We start from the raw sequence: 23,896 nt of genomic DNA on the forward strand, positions 1-23,896 counted from the left end.
CTTTCTAAATCATCACTTCACCTATTCCATAAATAGGACTACATTGAAGTAATAGCATGTATTGAGATTCATAATATTAATTATATTATACTAATAGTATGGAGAGGAAGAGAGAGGCCACAGCGCCTGCGCACCAAGGGAGCGCGCTCCTTCATCCATTGGGCTCGCGCACGAGCGCGCTGCCGCGCTTGCGCAATACCGCGCGCGGCGCGAGGGGGGGGTGATGAGCGTCCTGCTCCCCAACATGGCGGACTTCGACACCATCTACGAACTGGAGGAGGAAGAGGAGGCGGCGGAGGCGGAGGCGGCGGACCAAGAGGAGCTAACGGAGGCCTCCCGGACTGTGGTGAGGAGTCAGGAGCTGCCGCGGCCCCGGGACGTGCCCGAACCCGTGGCTGTGAGGGGCGCCGGGCAGATCACTGTGTAAGGACCCGCGGAGGGGGCGAAGGCGGCGGGCGGGCGGGCGGGCGGGCGGGGGCCGCGGGGCCTGCAGGCGGGGGAGGGAGGCGTGCCTTTGAGCGCGTGCAGAGGGCGCGGGGCGGCCGTTTTGTGGGAGGGGAGGGTCCCTTGGGCATGTGCAGAGCGCCGGGACCCTCAGAGACGTCTCCCAGGGAGGGGCAGACACTCCCCTTTTCTTTAGGGCCGAGATGAGCTGCGGAAATCCCAGGTTCCTGAGCGTGTGCAGAGCGCCTTTCTTTCACTGACCGGCTGCTCTTTGGGTCTTCCGGGGACCCTCGGGGAGGGAGTCAGCCTGACAGGCCATGAGCAGCTTTTTATTTATTTAATTTTTATTTTTATTTATTTATTTATTCTTCAAATGGATGCAGCCGCCTATCTCATACATTGCTGACTCTCTGGACGATTTCAGAATATTAAAATATAAAGAGACCAAAGAAGAGCAGGATAAGCATAGCCAATATAAAAGCATGCAGAAAGCCATTCTAAAAATAATAATAAAATTCAGAGTCACCTCTAACCATAACATGCAATACAACTACAGGTAGCCCTCGACTCACAATAGTTCATTTAGTGACCAAAGTTGCAACATCACTAAAAAGGGGACTTATGACCTTTTTTCACATGACTGGCAGCATCCTCACCATCACATGATCAAAATTTAGATGCTTGGCAACTGATTCATATTTAGGACGGTTGCAGTGTCCTGGGTTATATGGTCCCTTTTTGTGACCTGACAAGCAATGGGGAAGCCAGATTCACTTAACAACTGTGTGACTAACTGAACAAGCGCAGTGATTAACTTAAGAACTGTGACAAGACAGGTAAAATGGGGCACAATTCAGTTGACAAATGTCTCAATTAGCAACAGAAATTTTGGCCTCAATTGTGTTCATAAGTTGAGGACTACCTGTACTTGCTTTCTGAAGCAACTATGGGAAGAACCCAGCAGAGACCCTGTGCAGAGCCTGCCTTAGGGTATCTCCTTCTCTCACTAAGGGCACTCACCCTTTGGGGTTTCTGTGATAGGATGGGGAAAGACACTGCCGTTGCTCCCATCAGGAAAGCCCGGGGGGGGGGGCATGGGGCCAGCAGACAGGCAACCCCAAACTCTTCTCCAGTATTTGCAGAGCTGTGCCACCCCCTTGTCTCAAACATTTGGGCTTGAGGTTGATGCTGCACTGCAGACAAAGAAGGCACATTATAATATTGTCTGTATTGAACAAAAATAAAACCAGAACCAGATGAGGATATCTATAAAAGGGGCTGGAGGAACATAGGAGCAGGAAGATATGTTGGATATGTTTGCTGCCTTGAATTATTTGTAAAAAAAATAAAGGTGCAATACAAATAAATGAATAAAGGAGAGTGTGATATTGCAAAGGCTTGGGTGATACTTAGCAGAGTTACAATTCAAAAGTTGTGAACGCTATCCAAACTGTGAATGTTGGATATGATAGAAAGTGGCCATTTGAAAAACATTGGTAGCTCTCTGATTGTTTATGTTCACTTTTAATTATGAGAGGAAACCCATTTACTATTCAAGTGTAATCATAGAATGTGTGTTAAATGCAATTGTTTGTTACAATGTCTATTTTTATATCTTGCCCTGCTTGCTGTAAAGCAACAAGCAAATAACTTAATATAATGTAAGAGACCTGTCCTTTTGTTATAGGCATTTACATTTTTCTCATAATTTAAAAACATTCTTTTTTATTAAATGTTAAGAGCTTTGTTTAAATTTTAAACTCCCTAGGCATCATTAATTGTCATTTTATATTTATTTCATTATCCGTTGGAAATAATTGGGAATACAGTGATTGGAATAGTCTGTTTGCTTATTATATGTATTCAATAGGATGCTTTGATATTTCATCCCATTCTATTAAAGAGACATTTGCTTTCTCTTATTTGCTTTGTATATCTTCATTAAGTATTTTAATTTTTGTTCTTAAATTGCATTTACCTTAAGAGATGAAAGGAAGTAGTATCTTGATCTGATAGTTCTTCACTGGCCATTGACCCCTCTTTTTAAAAATTATTTATATAGAGAGAGTAAACTTTCTGTATACTTTAAAAAAACTTACCCAGAATTCCTTGCCTCTGAATTTATGATTTCCATTTCTTACCTCTCCTTCTGTGGGGTACAATATATTCTATATTTTATCTGTAATTTCCTCATTTTTCTCAGTGTTTCCCCCATATTATATTATACTGTTAGTTCTTGAGCCCTCTGAATAGATCACTCTGTGTCCCCCACTAGATTGAAACACCACATTTATACTGCTGTGGATTCCTTGCCAGTATTTCTAGTGTCACCAATCCTTGGTGTTTGTCCAGACTGTTTGGAGTCTGTAGATTCATCTCCCCTCAAACCAGTTCTGGATCACAGCTTGAGACAGTGATGAAAAGCCTAATTACAAAGCATGTAACTTTATTTATCTCTTTATATTGCATAAAACAACTTTGTGATAAGCTAATAATAAAAAGGGTAATAATGTGATATAGATATGAACAAAATACTTGAACCATATTTAAATTGCTTATGTATTAATAAAACTCAACTAAAAAAAATCTGTATGTCAAAGATATATTGAGGAAAGTTTTCTCTTTCACGACCCTCCTCCTGGAAGGGTATAAATTAAACCAGAACGTGACCCGTCAAAACCGCGTTCCACAAAACCGCGGTCAACGAAATCGCGTATGTGACGTCATCACAACGCGACGAAAAAGATCAAAAAATTGAAATAAAAATTAAATTACAGCAAGCCAATTCACATAAAGGTAAGGGTTAGGGTTAGGTTAAGGGTTAGGTTAAGGGTTAGGGTTAGGGTTAGAGCGTTACCGTTACGTTTAGCGTTAGGTTAAGCGTTAGCGTTAGGTTTTTCGTTACGTTAAGGGTTAGGTTTAGGGTTAGGTTTAGGGTTAGGTTAAGGGTTAGGGTTAGGTTTAGGGTTAGGTTTGGGGGGGTTAGGGTAAGGTTTTCGCTTTATTTTTACATTTTTCGATCTTTTCCGTCGCGCTGTGATGACGTCACACGCGCTTTCGTCGACCGCGATTTTGTCGTCCGCGGTTTTGTGGTAGAACCAGACCAGAAAGCATACCTTTAGCGTTTTGGGGCTCATCTACATTTCTAATAACTTTATAGTCTCTTTTTTTTTTTTCAAATAATTCGCCAAGTGAATTTGGTTAGCTAATGTAATCCTTAGCATCATATGAGCAGATTCTAACAGTTGTGTAATAGACTCTAGCATACAATTAACAATATAATTTCATCTTTAGCAGGAAATAATGTAGATAAACAATGAATTGTGCAGCTAGATAGGAAAGACTAGTTTGCTAAAGAAAGGCTCTGTTAAAAATAATGTTTTGAACAACTTTCCTTCAGTTCTGTTGTTAAGCAAAATAGAATGGGGAGAAAGACAATCCCACATTGTTTCAATCTCTGTACTGTGAGTCTCATTGGAATTTTTACATATTGTTAACTCTGGCATGAGTTAAGAAAGCAACAAAGCAAAATGTCTTCTAATTCTTAGATGATCTTGATGTTTATGCTTATCTCTCTTATGGTAAGAATCTCAAATATAATTTTTGAGAATACCCTCTTCTCTCTTTTAAATTCCTGTTCTGGACTCCGGATGTATTGATTCCTAGCCAGCATGTTTTATAAACATGATGGCTGAAGGTGGGGTAAAATCCCATAAAATGTCCATTGCAGTAGGATATTGCAAGTTAGGTAAATTGTTCAATGTGTGCTGCTAAGGTATTGGATTAAAATGCAGGATTTTTAACGGTTTTTTGGAAGCAAATTGAGAGGATTTTTTTTATTGGCATATGAAAAGTTGGTATCAAGGTGGCTGCATAACTGTACAAATGCTTTACATCCTGCCTTTATTATTATTATAAACAACTTCAGGAAAGCTGTTAAAACCTGGCTGTTCCGGCAGGCCTGGGGCTGTTGACCTTATTGTCAAGGTCCAGCCCCGATTAGAATGTATGTGTGTTGTGAATTTTAAACTATTCTTTTATTTTGCTTTTCTTTTTCTTCTTTCTTTGTAAGCCGCCCGGAGTCCTCCGGGATTGGGCGGCCTATAAATTTAATAAATAAATAAATAAACTCAAAGTGGCAAGCATATCTAATACTCCTTCCTCCATTTTCTGCACAAGAACCCCCTGAGATGAATTGGGCTGAGATATCTATCTATCTATCTATCTATCTATCTATCTATCTATCTATCTATCTATCTATCTATCTATCTATCTATCTATCTATCTATCACCCAGCTGGCTTTCATGCCTAAGGTGGGAGTAGAACTCACTCATGATTTCTAGCCTGGTGCCTTAACCACTAGACCAAACTGACTTAATTTTTTTAGCTGTACCTTTCCAAAAATTATGTTGAAATAGAATTTGAATTTTTCTTTTGCTTGAAACCCTGGAATCTTCTACTTGTTTGTTTAGTTGGTTGTTACCTTCTAGTTGTATATGATCCAGATGGAGAATGATAGTCATTTCCATTCAGCACCGAATCAGTTAACCCTGGTTTTCAAGTTCTGCTCTTACTTTTTGGCATTGCCTGTTTCTCCAGGTATAAAGAGCGTGATTATTTTTTATTTCAAAGCTCTATCTTCAGCTCAATCCTTAATAGAGTCTAACATGGTCATTAGCTCTTATTGTTTATTTATTTATGAACTTATTACCTGTTTCAATTAAGATAACACACCCTGGGGTACAAAACAACAATCACACCTGGTGCAATGAACAATAAACTACAATAATACCTAGTAGCAGAGAGTATATACATACATACTTCCAAAATTACAACTAATATAATATTTCTGGCACTGGAAGTCAAGAACACTCAAGTCCAGGTGGTCAGGAGATGGGAGCTACCTCTGCTTCCAGGAGCTTTTCTAGATGTGGGTAACCCCAATGGAGAAGGCCTGTTTTGGGATGGGGTCGGTCATACCTCCCAATTGGTGGGCCCTTCAGCAGGCATTCTCTGTGGCCTTGGATTACATGTGTTCTGTGTGGACTCTTACCTTCAATGAGGAGACCCCCAGATGTAGTAAGATCTTTTTTTGGAAGTTGAGTCAATGATGATTTCCATTTATTATATATTTTAAAATTTTAGGTGGCACAGTGGTTAGAATGCAGCATTGCAGGCTAATTCTGCCCACTGCCAGGAGTTCAATCCTGACTGGCTCAAAGTTGATTCAGCCTTGGTCGGTAAAATGAAGTTGGTAAAATGAGGACCCAGATTGTTGGAGGCAATATGCTGACTCTGTAAAACTGCTTAGAGAGTGCTGTAAAGCACTGTGAAGTGGTATATTTGTCCAATTGCTATTGCTATGTTAGTTTGTATCATCAGAAAACTTGGGATGATAGACTGAGTGAAAACAAGCCTCAAGTCATTTAAGATTGTACAATCAACTACTAATTTTTCTTTTAAAAATATGGATTTGGGATTGAGAAAGTTGCAATTTCATTGCCAAATAAATTAGTACTGTATAGACAATAAATTATGCTAAGTTATTAATTGCTGAAGCAACACTTCAATTTGAGGCACTTGGCACAACTGGCATGCGTTTATGATACTTGCCTTGTCCTAAGGGTCATGAGATCAACATTTGTAACCTTCCCAACCAGTTTCTGACAAGCAAAGTCAATGGGGACAACCAGATTCACTTTATGACCACATGATTTACTTAACAATTGCAGTGATTCACTTAACAACTATGGCAAAAAAAGGTTTAAAATAGGGCAAAACAACTGTCTTATTTAGCAACAGAAATGTTGAGCTCAATTGGGGCCATAGGTTGAGGACTACCTGTTATAGCTAGTTCTAAGGATACATAATGCCATAATAAGGAATAAAGGGCATGAACTACTTATTAAATATGTCATCAGTTTCAGGTTTTTCTAATATTAGTGGCAAACGTTTTCTGAAGCAAATAGGTTATTTATCCATTTCCAATTATAGAAGGTCCTTCATGTTGGCAAGGGGCAATACTTTGACCTATTTCCTTCTGATTGGAAACTTTAGAAAAAAAATCCGTATTGTAGATGACTTTGTACCAATAAAGGAGAATGTTTGTAGCTCATATTTGTATATGACTTTGTCTTTGCAGCTTCAGGAGGTTGAATCAGTAAAGCATGTCCTCCTACGTTTTGTATTTTATAATGCTACCATACACGACACTCATCATCCTGCTTCTGAGGTCCTCCCAGGGTTAATAGACAGTGCTGCAAATTACTGTATTGCTTAGTCTCTTTTCATTGTGAAGCCAAGATACATTTATATTGTGACTTTAGGTTTGTATATTATTTTATATCCCTTGCAAAGTATTAAGCTGTGGAGATTACGTTTTGCGTAATGTGTGTACCTCAAAATATCTACCGCAGGTCTTTCAGTCTTTTCTCTAAGTGAAAAATGAACCTGTTGGTATATAATATGTGTCATCCACAGTACTGTGCAAAAGTTTTAGGCAGGCGTGAAAAAATGCTGTAAACAATGCTTTCAGACATATAAATAATGATTGTTTATTTTTGTCAATTGTCAAAATGCAAAGTGAGCGAACAAAAGGAAAATCTAGATCAAATCAATATTTGGTGTGACCACCCTTTGCCTTCAAACCAGCATCAATTCTCATAGGTACACTTGCACAAAGTCATGGATTTTGCAGGATTATAGTCAGATGTATGATCAACCAATTATACCAAACAGGTGCTAATGATCATCAATGTCGCACGTAGGTTGAAACCCAGTCATGAACAGAAACAGCTGTGTAGGAGGCTTAAAACTGGGTGAGGAACAGCCAAACTGCTACCAAGGTGAGGTTGTGAAAAACAGTTTCATGTCATAGCAAGATTGAGCATAGCAACAAGACACAAGGTAGTTATACTGCATCAACAAGGTCTCTCCCAGACAAAGATTTCAAAGCAGACTGGGGTTTCAAGATGTGCTGTTCAAGCTCTTTGGAAGAAGCACAAAGAAATGGGCAATGTTGAGGATCGTAGATACAGTCGTGGTTGGCCAAGGAAACTTAGTGCAGCAGATGAAAGACACATCAAGTTTATTACCCTTCAAAATCGGAAGATGTCCAGCAGTGCCATCAGCTCAGAACTGGCAGAAACCAATGGGACCCAGGTATATCCATTATTGTCTGGAGAAGTCTGGCCAGAAGTGGTCTTCATGGAAGAGTTGCAGCCAAAAAGCCATACCTCCGACGTGGGAACAATGCCAAGCGACTATGCACGAAAACATAGGAACTGGGGTGCAGAAAAATGGCAGCAGGTGCTCTGGACTGATGAGTCAAAATGTGAAATATTTGGCTGTAGCAGAAGGCAGTTTGTTTGTCGAAGGGCTGGAGAGCGGTACAATAATGAATGTCTTCAGGCAACAGTGAAGCATGGTGGAAGTTCCTTGAACGTTGGGGCTGCATTTCTACAAATGGAGTTGGAGATTTGGTCAGGATTAATGGTGTTCTCAATGCTGAGAAATACAAGCAGATACTTATCCATAATGCAATACCATCAGGGAGGCGTATGATTGGCCCCACATTTATTCTGCAGCAGGATAGCGATCCCAAACATACAGCCAAAGTCATTAAGAACTATCTTCAGCATCAAGAAAAACAAGAAGTACTGGAAATGATGGCATGGCCCCCACAGAGCCCTGATCTCAACATCATCGAGTGTGTCTGGGATTACATGAAGAGACAGAAGGATGTGAGAAAGCCTACATCCACAGAAGATCTGTGGTTGGTTCTCCAAGATGTTTGGAACAACCTACCAGCCGAGTTCCTTCAAAAACTGTGCAAGTGTACCTAGAAGAATTGCTGCTGTTTTGAAGGCAAAGGGGGGTGACACCAAATATTGATTTGATTTAGATTTTTCTTTTCTTCGCTCACTTTGCATTTTGAAAATAGACAAAAATAAACAATCATTATTTATATTTCTGAAAGCATTCTTTGTTTACAGCATTTTTTCACACCTGCCTACAACTTTTGCACAGTACTGTATATGGTTCTTTAACCTTAGTTCACAGCTTGCAAAGTCAAGATGATACTGCTTTGGGATCCTTTCTTGGAAGGATTCAACCTTCATCATTCTTACTAACTTGTAGAAGAAAAGTCAGAAGATAAAGTGTGTGTTAAAATGTTCTTGATTAATAGTTTATGTCATAATTTACAAACTTTATTTGAATTCCTTCAAAGATCTATCAAGATCTGATTAATTTGAAGGAATTTATTTAGATAGACATTAAGAAGGAGAACACCCATTTATATTTATCTTGGTAATTTTTAAAACAACTTGCTAATAACAAGAGACGTACATGTTTCTTGCTTTGATTACTCCTTGCTATATAAAAAAATATTTGAATGAAGTATAAAGCCATAGAAAATTATAATTTCTAATGCAGAATAGGTATAACAAAAGTTGTAAACATTTTATAGGTTCGGTGGAAATACTTTTTGTTCTTTGTTTTTTCAAGGTTTGGCTTGAGCAACAGATTTGACACAGAATTTCCCTCTGTTCTGACAGGGAAGGTAAGTTGGAATTGCCTTGACCCTAAACCTGACTTTGGCTATCAGATCACTTCATTGGCAGTGTAGACTCATAGCTATTGTCTATGACAGCATCACTAATAGAGGTGGCTAGGTTGTGTTCATTTGATGTGGCAACCAAGATGGGAGGTACTCTGCCAGATTGATTGAATTTGTCTTGAAAGGGTATTTTAGAAATGTTGGCTGGAATGTATTTTATGGGAGTGCTACCTTATGCCGAGTGAAGCATCGATTGACCTGCTCTGTGCTATTTGTGGGCAGTGACATCATCCCCAAAGACTATATAAAGATTCCCCCATATTAAACAGACAGTCCTCGACTTACGACCACAATTAAGCCCAAACTTTCTGTTGCTATGCGAGGCATTGGTTAAGTGAGTTTGCCCCATTTTACAACCTTTCTAGCCACAGTTGGTAAGTGAATCACTGCAGTTGTTAAATTGGTAACAAGTTTGTTAAATGAATCTGGCTTCCCATTGACTTGGCTTGTCAAAATATAGCAAAAGGTGACTACATGATCCTGGGACACTGCAAAGGTCATAAATATGAGCTAGTTGTCAAGTGTCTGAATTTTGAACATATGTCCATGGGGTTGCTGCAATGATTATAAGTAAGAGAAACAGTTGTAAATCACTTTTTTCAGGGCCATTGTAACTTCGAACAGTCACTAAACAAACTGTTGTAAGTCGAGGACTACCTGTACTCTTTAAAACATCTCCATTATGCAGAAATCAACACTTCGTCTCCAAACTCTGGCAAAAGCTACCTAGAAATTGGAATGTGGCATAAACTGACTGAGGGTAGAGTGAGATTTCTTTCTATTTTTAATCTTGTAAAAACTAGGTCCAAGATAGCAAAGTTTGTGCATTTGTGTATTCTCTTAGTAGCATCTGTTCTGCTTGGCAACCGCTCTTCCCGGTCAGGCATTTTGATGCAACATTAAAAATAGTTCAGTGGTGGCAGCTAGGCTGAGCATCAGAGAGCATTGTTTAAAGAACCCATTTCAGGTAAGAAAACAACTGATTTTAGCCCTAAATTCAGAGACTCAGCTCTGGGATAAGCAGCCTAAGGTCTTTGTATCTGAAAGTGTTTCCCTCTCTCAAATAAGAATCCAACTGAATTAAGTCCATTGTTCTCAAGTGGAAGCCCAAATCACAGTATAAACATGCTTTGGTCTCTGCATTTTGGAATGCTGGTTATTATTTTTCTATTACTGTAGGTGGTGGTAATAAGTCTAAGATGTGAACAGAAATTTAAGACATACTCTTTCTTGGAAAGTAATACGTGGCTTTTTTCAAGTGAAGCATTTCATAGACTCTGAAAAATAAAATGCTGAAAACGAGAGAAGAATTCCTAGTTACTAGCTCATTTCAATCTTCAGTTTCAGGGAATTCTCACATTCCAAATTTCCCTGAGCATTTTCTGTTCATTTAATTATTTAATAGCACTGTAAGCTTTCAGCACTGACTACCTAGTTTAGAGTTGCCTGTTCACACAACTCAACTTTTTTTGGGGGGTGGTGGTGTCTCTTATTGATTAAAATGTTAAGCTTTCAATATGGTGTTAAATGGGACTTCCATAGTTTTGTCACCTGGTGCTGTTTAGTCATCCTTAAGGGGGAAAGTCCAGCTTCCTGCTCTGATCTTGAAACAATACATACTTTAGAGAGCAATGCAGGGAAGGGTAAGTCATAAAACCTTCCTTTGGTATTATGATTCAGCAGAAGGTGTGATGGATAGGGCTGTGATCACCATGGTCAAAGAAAGCAGAGCAGGCCTGCTGGCTTTCGGGTGATCACTTCCTCTCTTGCCTGCTGTTGTAAAACATGATGACCCTTCCATCCGCCCTCCGTCCCTTTTATGGCTGGTTGACAAAAAGGAGCTCTTCTTTAGAGTGCAAGCCTGCTGTTCTCTTTGGGCAGATGGATTTCTTAGAGCTCTCCTCGGACTCGGGGGCCTTACCTGGTTGGCTTGGGTTTTTTAAGAATAATAGTGTTTTATTTATGGCATCACAGGATGCTTAAAAAGACTCCCAAACAACAACAACAACAAAAACCATGGCATTTTTTTTGCATGTCCAAATGGCTGTAGTTTCCTTTGCTAATTTGGAATGCAGCCTTTGTCGTTTCTGAAATTCTTTCAACATAAAACATTTGTGCAGAGTGTACACAAAATGGCTGTTAATATGGATAGACCGTCACGTGGCCTCCCCATGGCTGCATTCTGACATGCTGTAGCATGAAGCAGAATTCAAAGAAATGGCCCAGTGGGTCTGGATAATTCTAGGTTTCAGGTGCAAGAAAAACTTTCCTGAAATAAAAGCATGTTAGGACTTCTCTCAGTGATTTGTTGCTTGTTCTTTTCACTTTGAAAACAGTTTAAATAGAGAGGAATTTTTAAGTAGTTCCGGCCATTTTACTTTTGGCAGGGTTCTGTTCTCCAAGCTTACTGCTTGGCTCCCGGATGTTTTGTTACCAAACTAGGTAACATCTTCAGCAGAGGTTTTTGGGGTGAAGTGTCTTGTTTGTTTATATAGGTCCTGGGCGGTCAGTAGGTCTTGTGACTGGTTGAAGACCAACCCACCATCCAGAACCTATTTCAATGAACAAGACACTTCACCCCAAACCCCACTGAAGATGTTACCTAGTTTGGTAGTAAAATGTCCAGGAGCTAAACAGCAGGCTTGGAGAAAAGCCTCCTTCCAAAGTGCAACCTGAGCTACAAATATTCCCAACATTCTACTTTTTGTGTGTGTGTGTGTGTGCTCCAGTTGGAAGTGGATGGGGTGACCAGGGATTGTGGCTGAATGTGTGTAGTCTGTTTATCATCTGCCATCTAATCTAGAGGGGCTGTCTAGAAAAACTGAAACCCATCAAATAAATGAAGAATTAAACTTCCTCATTAAAAACAATGTAAAAATGCCTCAAAGCGTAACCAATTTATTATGACATAAACTCCAACAATCTGCTAAAGGTTATGGCATGTTCATGTGGTTTGCAAAAATGTGATGAGTTGATTGCAATATAATTTTAATAGCTGTACTCTTACAGTCTTTCATTTCTATTGAAAGGATGTGTAGTAAAACATAGAGCAGAATAGTGAAAAATGAATTAACACAGTATCACCAAAAGGATATCAAAAGTATTCTCTTTTTTTCTTTTTATTATCCTATTATTTCCATTCAGGTAAGAATTCATGGAGATTCTATTTCAGTTACAAGCTTTCAACAACATATGTAGATGCATTCCTAATATTGTTCATTTTTTGTTCATTAAAGATTAGATTCAATTTCAACAAAACAGGCCATTTGTGTAGGCAGGTGACAAAGACGAAAAAATAACCAAGCTTAAAAAAATTAGATTGATTAAAATTAATACACATTGTAGTCTTAATGATTAAAAAAAGTCATGAGATATTCCAAAGATGCTTTTTCAAGCAGCAACTGGGCTTTCTGGTTTTTCTTTGAAGACATTTCACTTCTCATCTGAAGAAGCTTCTTGCATGAGAAGCGAAACGTCTTCAAAGAAAAAACAGAAAGCCCAGTTGCCTCTTGAAAAAGCACCTTTGGGACAACCAGGACCTGAATGACTGAGAATCTCCATAGACATCAAATCATGAGATACCTGTATATATTTAGATATAGAACAGGTTTTAGTTCCCAATGTGGAGTCACCACTGGTCCTTTTATTTTTTTTGCAGGTTGCCCCTGAAGAATTCAAGGCCAGTCTCAGCCACGTGAATGCGTGCTTAAGGAAGAATCTGCCCATCACTGTAAAATGGCTCCTCTGTGGCTGTTTGTGCTGCTGCTGCACGCTTGGATGCAGCCTCTGGCCCGCCGTCTGTCTTAATAAGAGAGTAAGTGCAGCTCTTCACTCTCTTCTAAGGGGCTTATTAGTTGCCCAGGCAAAGATCGTTTTTGGGGTGTGGGGTGTGTGTGTGTGTGTCAATGGGGAAGGGGGTCATAGAGATCAAGATATTTATCCTATTCAGAAAGTCGCAAAGGGGGATTGCACCACTGTTCCCTCTAAGGTGCGCGGCTGCGCGGCCGCGCACATGGCAAGAAAACACCGCACAGGACTTTTCAACTCCTGCGCAGTGATTTCTACTGCCACAGGCTCCGGAAACTGGGGAGGAGGTCCTTTGCAGGCGCTGACCAACTGGCCCTGGACTTGTTTTGATGAGCACGGGGCGACTGACGGTAATTGTGAAGCCCCAAAGCCCCCGCCACCACCGGACTAACTGCTGCTGCCTCCTCCTCTAACAGCACTGCCGGATTTGATGCCCGGCGCTGCGGCTTTGAGGAGCCTTGAGGCTACGGGAGCCAGTAGGAAGGCGGTGGAGGGGCGGGAGCAGGAAAAAAAGCCCCGATGGCTCCTCAAAAGCACGGCGGAGGAGGTGACTAAAGTGACTGTTTCATGTAAATTGAACTGAAGTTGTCCATTTAAAGTTGGTTGGGGGGGGGGGGGGTTGGAGCAGCCAGAGGAGGAATCTCCCTGCTGCAACCCTACTCCTCAGGCAACATTCTGGAGTCCTGTGCAAGGGGGAGGGGGGAGAGGGTGGGGGAAGGGAGGATAACACAAAGATACAGCCTTGCTGTATTTTAACCAAGATGTGGGGGTGGCAATGTCTGGAAGAAAATAAGTCAATTTTCTCTTTCTTGAAACTGGAAAATTTGGGGAACATACTTTTTCATTCAGTTCAAGCAATGTTGTATTTCATTGATCCTTGGTTCAGTTCAGGCCATGTCCAATACGAACAGTGAGGGCTAGAATTTGTCAACAAGGGGTAGGTTGGGAGGGAAGGATTATTTTTTGTTTGGAACTGGCAAATGTCCAGCAGAGCTAAGATTTTGGCACAGCATATGTACACGAGTCTATAAAGGGAGGCTGTGAACCTATTGTCAAAAGTGCTGAATTATAAAATCCTGACTTATTTTTAAGAGAATTGGCTCAATAAAAGCTGATCTATATTGGGACTTTTAGGGTTGACAGGTTTCTACTTGATGATTAGACCCATCATTCCAACTTTGTAAGAGATGCTGATGTTTGTTATGAATGGTTTTAGGAGGTGGTTCTTGTTTTGTGGAATTTGTACCCTAACCTGCAGATCTTTAGCAATTCAAACTATTTTCTAAAAGCAGCCTTACTTGATCATATTTGTACATTGTTGTTGGCTGGTTTCAAAGAAAATACAGGAAATCATCAATTAGATGTTATTTGGTTGAATACAAGGATTCCTGATTAATACTCCAACTTCAGACAGGACTGTTTTAACTGTAACATAAGGCAATGGATTTCTGAAACACTGCTACAGTATGGGATTCCTTAGAAGGTAACAGGAGGAAATTATGTTACAGAGAGATTGGTATTAATATGCTCCATGATTTATTACAAAAAAAAAATGTTGACTTGCAAATTTGCCCAGCTGAAGGAAGAGCTATCCCACAAAGAGCAAAGTCATAGCAGAGAATTGGAAGGAATGAGGCTTGAGGTTACCCAACTAACACGGGAACTGCATCAATGTGAAATCACAATTGCTTCTTCTTTGGGTTCTACTTTAAGCTTAGAGCAACAACTAAAAATAGAGAATGAAAAAGTGGAGCAAAAGACAGTAGAGCACACAAGTCTTAAAGCTGTCAAGTTTGAACACCTCTGGGTTTTTTTTTTTCTAAGGAGTTAGAGGTGCAAGGATCTTGTAACCTGGCAGCTTTAAGACTTGCGCACTTCAATGCCAGAGTTCCTGAGCCAACATTTTGGTTGCTAAGCAGGAGCGTTGTTAAGTGATACTGATATTATATAACACTTAATTAAGCGGATACCTTGAATAACAGCACCGCCGGATTTGCTGCCCGGCGCTGCGGCTTTGAGGAGATTCGGACCCTCACCTCTCTCCAGGCCTTCCGAAAAGCCGTAAAAACCTGGCTGTGTCGGCAGGCCTGGGGTTGATGAGTTCCCTTCCCCTCTCGATTTGTGTGGCTGTTGGTTATTTTTAAATGCTTATATTTGTAGTTTTTGTGTTTCCCTTCCCCTCCTTGGGTTTGTGCGCCGCCCTGAGTCCCGCTGGGAATAGGGCGGCATATAAATAAAACTAAACCTAAACCTAAACATAACTTTGAGTTTCAAATAATACTGATTTCATTGTTGTCTTAGGTAACATCTGTGAAAAAAATTCAGGTGCTCAGGCATGAAAATGTGCCACTCAAACACTATACTTTTCTGCTCACACTGAAAAAAAATTAGAGGGAACATTGGATTGCACGACTCTGGGACATTGCAACCGTAATGAGCCAGTTGCCAAGCTGTTACAACATTTCATTTAGTGACTGTTTGAAGTTACAACAGCACTGAAAAAAGTGACTTATGACCATTTTTCACACTTACAACCATTGTAGTATCCCTTTTATAAAATTGTGTATAATTCTGGTCAGTGACAGTACTAAAAAAACTAATGCAATCTTGTTTTTTTTTCCTAGACAAGAAGATCTATTCAGAAGTTGTTAGAATGGGAAAATAACAGATTATATCATAAGGTAATAAAAGGAACAGTTGCATTATTTATGGTGGGAAATAATATATTTCACTTAATCAATCAGAGAATATTCTGTATGGACTTGAAAATCATAGCTCTTTTGATTAGTAATTCATAATCCCGGAACTCCCATCTGGGGTGTACGTTTGTGGCCATCTCGTCAACTAAAAGAAATAGAAAATGTTTCTGCTGTTTCGATTCATTCATTTGCCAGATGTCTTAATTATAAAGGATTGAAACCAGTTGCTTGCTCATACCTATCTCTTAGGGAGGTGAGCTGTCCTAGGTGACTGACTGAAGTTTCTAATGTGGCTGTGTTGAATTCAGTACTGAGAAAAATCTATACATAGACAGTGGGTTGTTGGGGTTTTGTTTGTTTTTTTTGTTTTGCTAATTAATGTCTTTCAGATATGCATTATGAGAATTCCATCATGCTTTTCCTGAGAGGAATCACACTCCACACTCTCAAGGCAGACTGATTTAGAGGCTGAAATGTATTACATAATCTTGTGCTGGGCAGCATATATAGGAGAATTTCAATAAATAAGTCAAAGGGATACAGAGCCTTGTTACTCTAAAGAGTGTTGTTTGTTAAGATAATGTGGTATCTTTTTCTTCTTTAAGCTTGGCTTGCATTGGAAGTTGAGTAAACGGAAATGCGAAACTAGCAATATGATGGAATATGTAAGTATTGTTGAAGTTATCGGTATAGGTAGTCCTCAACTTACAACAGTTCATTTAGTGACCGTTTGAAGTTACAATAGCACTGAAAAAATGACTTATGTCCGTTTTTTGAACTTATGACCGTTGCAACATCCCCAAGGTCACATGATCAAAATTAAGACGCTTGGAAACTGACTCACATTTATGACCGTTGTATAGTGTTCTGGGGTCATGTGATCACCTTTTGTGGCTTTCTGACAAGCAAGTCAAAGGGAAAGCCAGATTCACTTAACAGCCATGTTAGAAATTTAACAACTTCAGGGATTCACTATGGCAAGAAAGGTCATTAAATGGGGCAAAATTCACTTAACAAATTTCTCACTTAGCAACGAAAATTTAGAGCTTAATTGTCATAAATCAAGGACTACTTGTATCAGTTTCAAAGTATCGCTTTCCCTTCTGATTAATTCATTCCTGTCTTTAGTGACGAGACATAATTCTTTCTAGGAATATGTATGTGAATATATATAGAGATATAGAGATATAGATATAGATATATAGATATGCCTAGCATAGCGCAGTTATTCATCTGAAAATGGAATCAACAGATACACCAACTTATAGAATCAAAGCTAGCTGCTAGCCAAGTTAGTATTATCTTTCCAGGTTTTAGCTGTGTTCTACTCATTTGCTTCTATTTACAGGACTCATGTTGTAGCAGTTTAAGTACAGTAAGAAAAGATGTCTTTCTTCTCCCGCTCCCCTTCCCTTTTAATATTTTTATTAAATATTTTAAGGAGGGAAGATTAAAAACTAATTACCGGTAAATTATTTAAGAAAAAGAAAGAAATCAAAGAAAAAGCTAAAGGTATGGGGACAAAAGTAATACAAAAATAGAAAAAAGATATCAAGAAATAACTTTCTTCTTTGTAGCAGTTATAGCTAAAATCTTAAATTTACCTCTTGCTTATGGTCATATCTCTCTTCTTTGTATAATATAGAAACCTTATTCATTTTTCCTGTTATATACAGAAAATCCATAAGGTGTTTCCAATCAGCAATAAACTTAAGTATTATCTTTTTTAAAACAATCAAATAAGTCACTGTAGCCATCATAGCAAGTTTCATCATCTTCCCCAATCATTCCTCCATTGTGGATAGTGCCAAAACTTTCCATCTTTGAGCATACAATAATTTCATGACCATTATCATTACAAAAACAAAGTTCCATGACTTTTTCCCCACTTCTGTCCATCCATCCTAAAAGAAAGAGCTCTGGTCTCAATTATGTTAAGTCTTTTGAATAAGTAGCTTTTTTACAGGTCGACCAATATAACAAAATTCATATTTCCAACATAAATTTTAAGTGCCTTTATACAAGCGGCCTTCTGTCTGCCACACACTGTTTGGTTTACATGGCGGCTATCTGTGTTTGATTGACACATGCAGAAGGAAATCTGTACTCATTCTGAATAATGTCAAAACGCCAGCTGATTTTCTTTCGAATCTGTCTGCACTATGTTGCTCATTGTCCTTTCTTATCTTAGTTTATTAAAATACAAAATGTTTTTTTCAGAATAAATATCCCTAAAATAACTAGCATTATTTATTTCGGTTAAAATAAGTACTTTTCTATAGTACTTGATTTGAACCTTTATAGGCCAGATCACAGCCTTGTCTCAGAGCGCGTCTTGTGCCGGGTTTAAGCTTATAAACACAACAGTCTGTTTTCCATTTTTAAAGCATAAATGTCTTTTGGTTGAACTGAGTCTCCTCTTCAGGGCTGAAATCCACCAGGTTAGGCCGAACCAGTAGGGATGTTGTACTTGGTTCTGCGAACCAGTAGTAAAAAAAAAAAAAGCTTCCAAGGATCGTGCAGATTGTCTGAAGCTTTTTTCCCCACTTTTTAAAGCATTTTTTTCCCTGCCAGTTTGGGTGAATCAGCTGGGAAAGAATGCTTTAAAAAGTGAAAAAAGGAGCTCCCAATGATCACACGACTCACAGCTGAGCTGCACAACCGTCAGAAGCTTCCCCCCCCCCCACTTTTTAAATTATTTTTTCCCTGCTGATTCGCCCAAACTGGCAGGGGAATAATGCTTTAAAAAGTGAAAAAAGTTGGCCACCCCCACCCAGTCACATGATACCCCCAAGCCACGCCCCCAGAACCAGTGGGAAATAAAATTAGATTTCACCACTGCTCCTCTTGCTTGTTTGCTGTTCCCGAAGTATTCTGGAATATAGGGACATGAATATCTCCATGGCCTTGAAGGGTATTGAAGGAGCTATCACTTCTTTTTAGATTTGTGGATTTCAGTAGTGACTTGTAATCAAAACATGTTGAAAAAGTACTATAGCACTTTTGGGATTGTAATTCGATGGATCAAGATTTTCCCCACTTTACTTTTATGAAAATGTGCTCAAATGTCTTCTGTATCAAATTGCTTGCTGCTTTTTATGTTAAAAAATGCTAAGTAACTTTGAATTGAATTAGAACATAGAATCACAGGGCCAGAAGGGACTCGGAGGTCTTCTAGCCCAACCTCCCTACCCAAGGCAGGAATCTTTATTCCATCCCAGACAAATAGTTGCCAATCTTTTCCTGAAAACCTCCAGAGATGGAGCATCCACAACTCCGGGAGGCAAGCTATTCCATTAATGTCAGAAAATTCCTCCAGTGGAATTGGTTCCAGTGAATCGGAGCTACATATTACTCACCGGACTCCTATCAATAGCAAGTCCAATGTGGACTTGCACAAAACTTCAGCAGATTGTCAAACAAGTTTAATCTTGCCTTTTGTGGGTGGTTTGATCTTTTGATGATAGGCAGGCTTTGTTATTCCTCATTAAATAGTATTAAGTAGCTGAGCTGCTAACTTGAACCAGGAGGTATCTATCCCAAGATTTAAATCTGAGTTGTTGGTGCCACCTAGGGGAAAGTAAACACATGGAAACCAAACAACTCTCCAGAAGCCAATCTCTTCTTGCAACTGAAAACTATCCCATCAAACTCTGTTAAGAGAAGCCAAGGCCCTTTTTTCTAACATAATCTCTACTGAATGATAATCTTGAATTTTCAATGTTTGGGGAGAGCATTTTGCTGTGGTTAGAAGTTCCAAGGTTATAGAGCGCTTGATTTACCAGATTTCCAGCTGGTAGGAGGGAAAAAGATCATTTTCTGAAATATCAATCTGGGTAAACCAGACTGAGACAGGAGCACCCCAACATGGCACAGAGCAACTCCCCCCCTCTGGCCAAGCACCCCAGCTTCTAAAATTTCCTGACATTCACAGAAGAGCCGAATTGCTTAATGTGTTTTTTTTGTTTCTCCCTTTTTATAGGTAATACTCATAGAATACTTACCAAAATACCCTATATTTCGACCTGACTGAGGAGCAGTGTTACCTTTCAATGTTATCTGTCACATCCTACCTGTAGTGCCTTGTAAGGGATATTGAAGAGAAGATTATCTACTTTGCTCTGATATTGTTTTTGAAAAAGTGTTCATCAGTAGAATATCTTCATTGCTGTGTTACTTTTTTGTTAAAGAAAAAAACTGCACTTTCTAAAAAGGTTTGTTTGTGCACTCCCGAGGCATAATATACTTGATGAACATGGTCACTATGGAGATAATCTTATATCAGTGCTGCTTGTAGTCTTGTTCTGACATGCTGCCTTATTCATTTCCAAAACCCCATATGGCAAACACACTCCCTGGATCTATGTAACCAGTATTCTCCAGGTGTGCTGACAGGGACGTCTGGAAGTTGTAGTCTGACACATCTGGAAGGCACCAAGAAGGGAGGAAAAATTGCATCTTCGGGCACTTTGAATTCTTGATAGGAATGATCAAGGTTAGCATACAGTAATTAATATCCTACGTATCTGTATTGATGATCTGCTTCGCCCTAGATTAACAACCAACAGCAATGCAATCGTCTTTCATTTGCAAAGTTGCTCATTTTCCTTTCTCTTTGCTAGGGGGTGGGGAGAGGAGAAGGGTTGGGTGTGTAAATATTAGCTCATTGTATAATATAAAGTGTGGTATTATGCCAAGGTTTACGAAGTGTGATGTAATGCCAATGGCTTTGCATAGATTTGTTACGATTGATGTTGTGCGTATCTTTTGGATTGTATTGGCCATTTATGTGCCACGCGGTGAAGCCATGAGGGCTTTGTAGATGCTACTGAAAGTTGGACTCAGGTGCGGTTTGTTAGGCAAATGTAAAGATGCATTATAATTCTTGCTCCATGAAATTGCTAGTAAAAAAAAATTAAAGATGCCATCCCTTGAATTTATATGTAACACAAAGACCCCAAAGCGCATAAGAGCCCCTGGCTTAAGCACAACTGGCTTCTAAGCAATTATGCCAGAAACTGGCAGAAATTCAAAGGAAGCTGGGGATCTGACATTGGGACCCCTATAATTGATGGAAGGCGATATTTTTTTAATGACTTGGTGACCTACATTTTCATGTTAGTCTATCAGTTTGTCTAACCCTGGCAACTTGTGTGGAAGTCCACACATCTTCAAGTTGCCAAGATTGAGAAACACTGGTCTGTCTATCTGATGTTTAGATCATTTCCATGTCTCTGCTCTTAATATCACATTTCTTTCAAATATGTCAGGCTGCAGTTCCTTTTAACATTAGTAAGATTGGACCCAGCCCTGCAGTTTCACAAAGTAAAGTATTATACCAAAATCTGCATGAAAGTATTTCTGAAATAGCAGGAAACTAAAACCTGCTCTCAAGGTCAGTATTTTGAGATCCTCCCATTTTAAGGCTGTGTGCCAATAGCTTCTCATCTGGGTGCCTTTCCTGCTGTTTGGTTATAATTAAGAGATTATAGAAGTAAATTAGTTAGGGTACAGTTTTAGAAATCAAGAACCACAAAATTCATCTGAGATATTGTACATCTGCTTGACTCATGTTCTCGGTTTAGATACTGTAGTTCTTTCAGTCGGTGCTTTTTAACAATTATGTAGCTAAAACCTTAGGGAATTGAGAATATTTGTGATTTCAGTTGTTTGCGTTTGCAAACCCTGGAATAAGCAAGTTTAGTTTGACGGGTATCAAGATCTGTGCATTAAAGCTCCACTATGAATAAGCACTTTCCCATTAATTCAGCTGCAATACATGCATCTTTCCTGTAACTTTGTACATCATGCATGCACAGAATTGCCCATCAAATTAGGTAAATGGGGAAGCCTCTGCTGGGTGCATGCATCACAAAATACCCATGGAAATATCGCCTCAAAGACTTTATTAGCATGTTATAAATTCAACACATTTGCCAGTTTGCAAACTGGATGGTTCTTTTCTTCTCCAAGCTCCAGAGGAAATGTCTTCTGTGAGAACTGTAGAATAATTAAAGAAAAAAAACAATCATCCATAGACCTTTTTGGCTGCATACCTTGGATTGTAAGGCTTGTAGACTTGTAAGAGAGTTGAAGAGCAACACAAACTTTCCTAAGACAATATGACGCATGGTGAAGTTGAGCCTGTTCTTTCACAAACAGTGTTAAAAGTCCTGCCTTGCTGAAAAAGTTACTCTAGCATGTGTTACTTATGTTGTTGTTACTGAGTTATGTTGTATAGTATACCTCCTCCAGTTAGGTTGTTACTGAGGCAAGAGCAGCTTCATTTGAGTGTTATCCCACAGATCACCCTTTCCCTCCTCCTAGCAAAGTCTCCTTGGATAGATCTTCAGCACTTTCTGAAAACCCCTTGCGCCTTCCAAGCCAGGTTTGCCTGGAGATTTTATGTCCTTATTCTTTTAAACATTGTGCCAAGAAACATTATGGCTTTTCCGATCTTATCAGTGTCTAAATGCAACACTTAATACCTCCTAATCCAGATGTAGGAATTATCTGTCTCCACCATGACCATCCTTCCCAGCATACTAGGTGGAAGCAGCTTCCTTGGCATGAATGGGACTGACTTCCAGCTCAACTTTTCTTTTCTTTGTGGAATTAATTATGTAGTAAAAATACTTCCCGTTTTTACACTCTGTAGAATCCCAGTCTTGTTTGTTAAAGGGGCCATACTTGCATCTTTTCTCAGGTATGCAAGTGCCAAATAAGATGTGTCTAATACAGCAAATGTGGCTCAGTGTTGTTGGTTGATCATAAATGGTTAACGTGTTGTGACACTTTTACTGTTTCCCAAACTCTCTGCTTTGGGAAAATCTAGCTTCAAAGGCCTTCACAGTACTAATTGGGGGCTTTTTTAGGAAGTGTAAATTCCCCATGCCTGCCCCAGGATTCATTAGCAGTGGAATATGGGAAACAGATCCTTTCACTTTGCCCTAAGCTGCAAGAAGTGACGAAAAGCTGCTGTTTGTTCCTGTAGCTCTTGAGATGTCATATCAAATGGTCTGTATATGAAGTTCTGACAGTCTTCTGTGTTGACCATGGCTGTAGATTATATAAACGTAAACACCTGTAAAATAAGAGCAGTGGTTGCCTTAAAGGTAAATAACATCTGAGCCCAATTCCTGAAGAGGCAAATTTATTTTAAGAATTCTGTAATTCCGTCTTGAAAAATGCATTCAGAATTTGGGGAGCTTGTAGAAAATTTGGAAATACAGCTCCTTATTTTCTCCCATGGCTTTGTGCCAATTCTTTAACGAAGCTCAGCAGTCCAGCTTATAATTACTTCTTTCTTCCATGATGCTCTCAAGACAGCGGTTAGGCTATTTGAAATCCCTTCTTTTTATTTTGTAGGCTTCTAGTGAGGGAGGGGTGGAGAAAATGTCTGGAATTGTTCAAACAAAGCAAAGAACATAGAGTATTGAATTCATTTTTAGATTGTATTTCTTTGATAGAATGGAAAACCCCAAGCAGTGAGTCTTGACTTTATATTTTGATTCCTAGGAAATTTAGAGTTCATTATAAAATGTCACAGGGTTTATTATCATATGCATAAATGCTCTCCCCCTCCCCCCAAAAAATGGTTTGCAGAGAAGTGGGTTACTACATTAATGCTTTCTTCTAATTTATTCCGTCCTATATACAAAGATTGTTAATGTAGAATGTTTATGGGTATAACATTCCACATGTTTTGTGTGATGAGTAGATTGGTAATTAATTTTACCTATTGTGCAAAATTGAGAAACAAAGATAAGTATGAGAATAGTGTAATTCTTGCACACTTCTACAAAAATCCAAATGAATGAAATATTCCTCATGCCAATGTATTACGTTGTAAGCATTCTTTATTCTGTCTCATTCCAAACCTCAGAAAAGTTTTCAATAAATTTATCACTAATAAATTTAGCTATCGATTTTCTTGTCTTGATTAAATACACAAGTTGTATGCTTATCTGTGAATATTGTATTTTAGTATCATGCTAATTAATTGCATTAGCCTGAAAATACTAGCATTGAGCAATAAGATCTTAAGTTTTGATATTCAATGTAAATATTTAATAGTTTAGCAAACAATGTTATATAATACATTCATACTTTGCAAGTTTTGTGAATTTTTGTTTTTGTTATAATCATAATTTGTAAATCCATGAAGCTTCCTTTTAATCTGTATACATTTTAATTATGTTTCCTTACACTTTATGAAGTAATAGCCACTTTTTTAAATAGGACCTCATGCCTTGAAGATTTTGTAAAAAAAATAAATGCTTAAATAACTGTTGTGGGTGTAATTTCATGATATGGCTTTTTACC

General features: G+C 39.0%; 1 protein-coding gene across 1 annotated transcript; it reads left to right on the plus strand.

Annotated features, from left to right (window-relative positions):
* The first annotated feature begins 223 nt into the window (after positions 1-223).
* On the plus strand, positions 224-23,860 carry CHIC1 (cysteine rich hydrophobic domain 1). The gene is made up of 6 exons (XM_014074109.2): positions 224-423; positions 8,954-9,008; positions 12,724-12,879; positions 15,497-15,553; positions 16,177-16,236; positions 19,554-23,860. The coding sequence occupies exons 1-6, from the start codon at positions 224-226 to the stop codon at positions 19,602-19,604; spliced, it is 579 nt and encodes a 192-aa protein (XP_013929584.1). The 3' UTR covers positions 19,605-23,860.
* Positions 23,861-23,896: the final 36 nt, after the last annotated feature.

Source organism: Thamnophis sirtalis, unplaced genomic scaffold (genome assembly GCF_051295495.1).
Source record: "Thamnophis sirtalis isolate CommonGarterSnake01/CBP01778 unplaced genomic scaffold, rThaSir2_p1.2 scaffold_13, whole genome shotgun sequence".
Classification (NCBI taxonomy): Eukaryota; Metazoa; Chordata; class Lepidosauria; order Squamata; family Natricidae; genus Thamnophis; species Thamnophis sirtalis.

Bases quoted from the DNA above. Each gene is read 5' to 3' on its own strand.
- CHIC1 (XM_014074109.2), top strand. From the start codon at position 224: ATGAGCGTCCTGCTCCCCAACATGGCGGACTTCGACACCATCTACGAA. The intron at 424-8,953 runs GTAAGGACCCGC...TGTTTTTTCAAG, and splicing joins GGCGCCGGGCAGATCACTGT to GTTTGGCTTGAGCAACAGAT. The intron at 16,237-19,553 runs GTAAGTATTGTT...CCCTTTTTATAG, and splicing joins CTAGCAATATGATGGAATAT to GTAATACTCATAGAATACTT.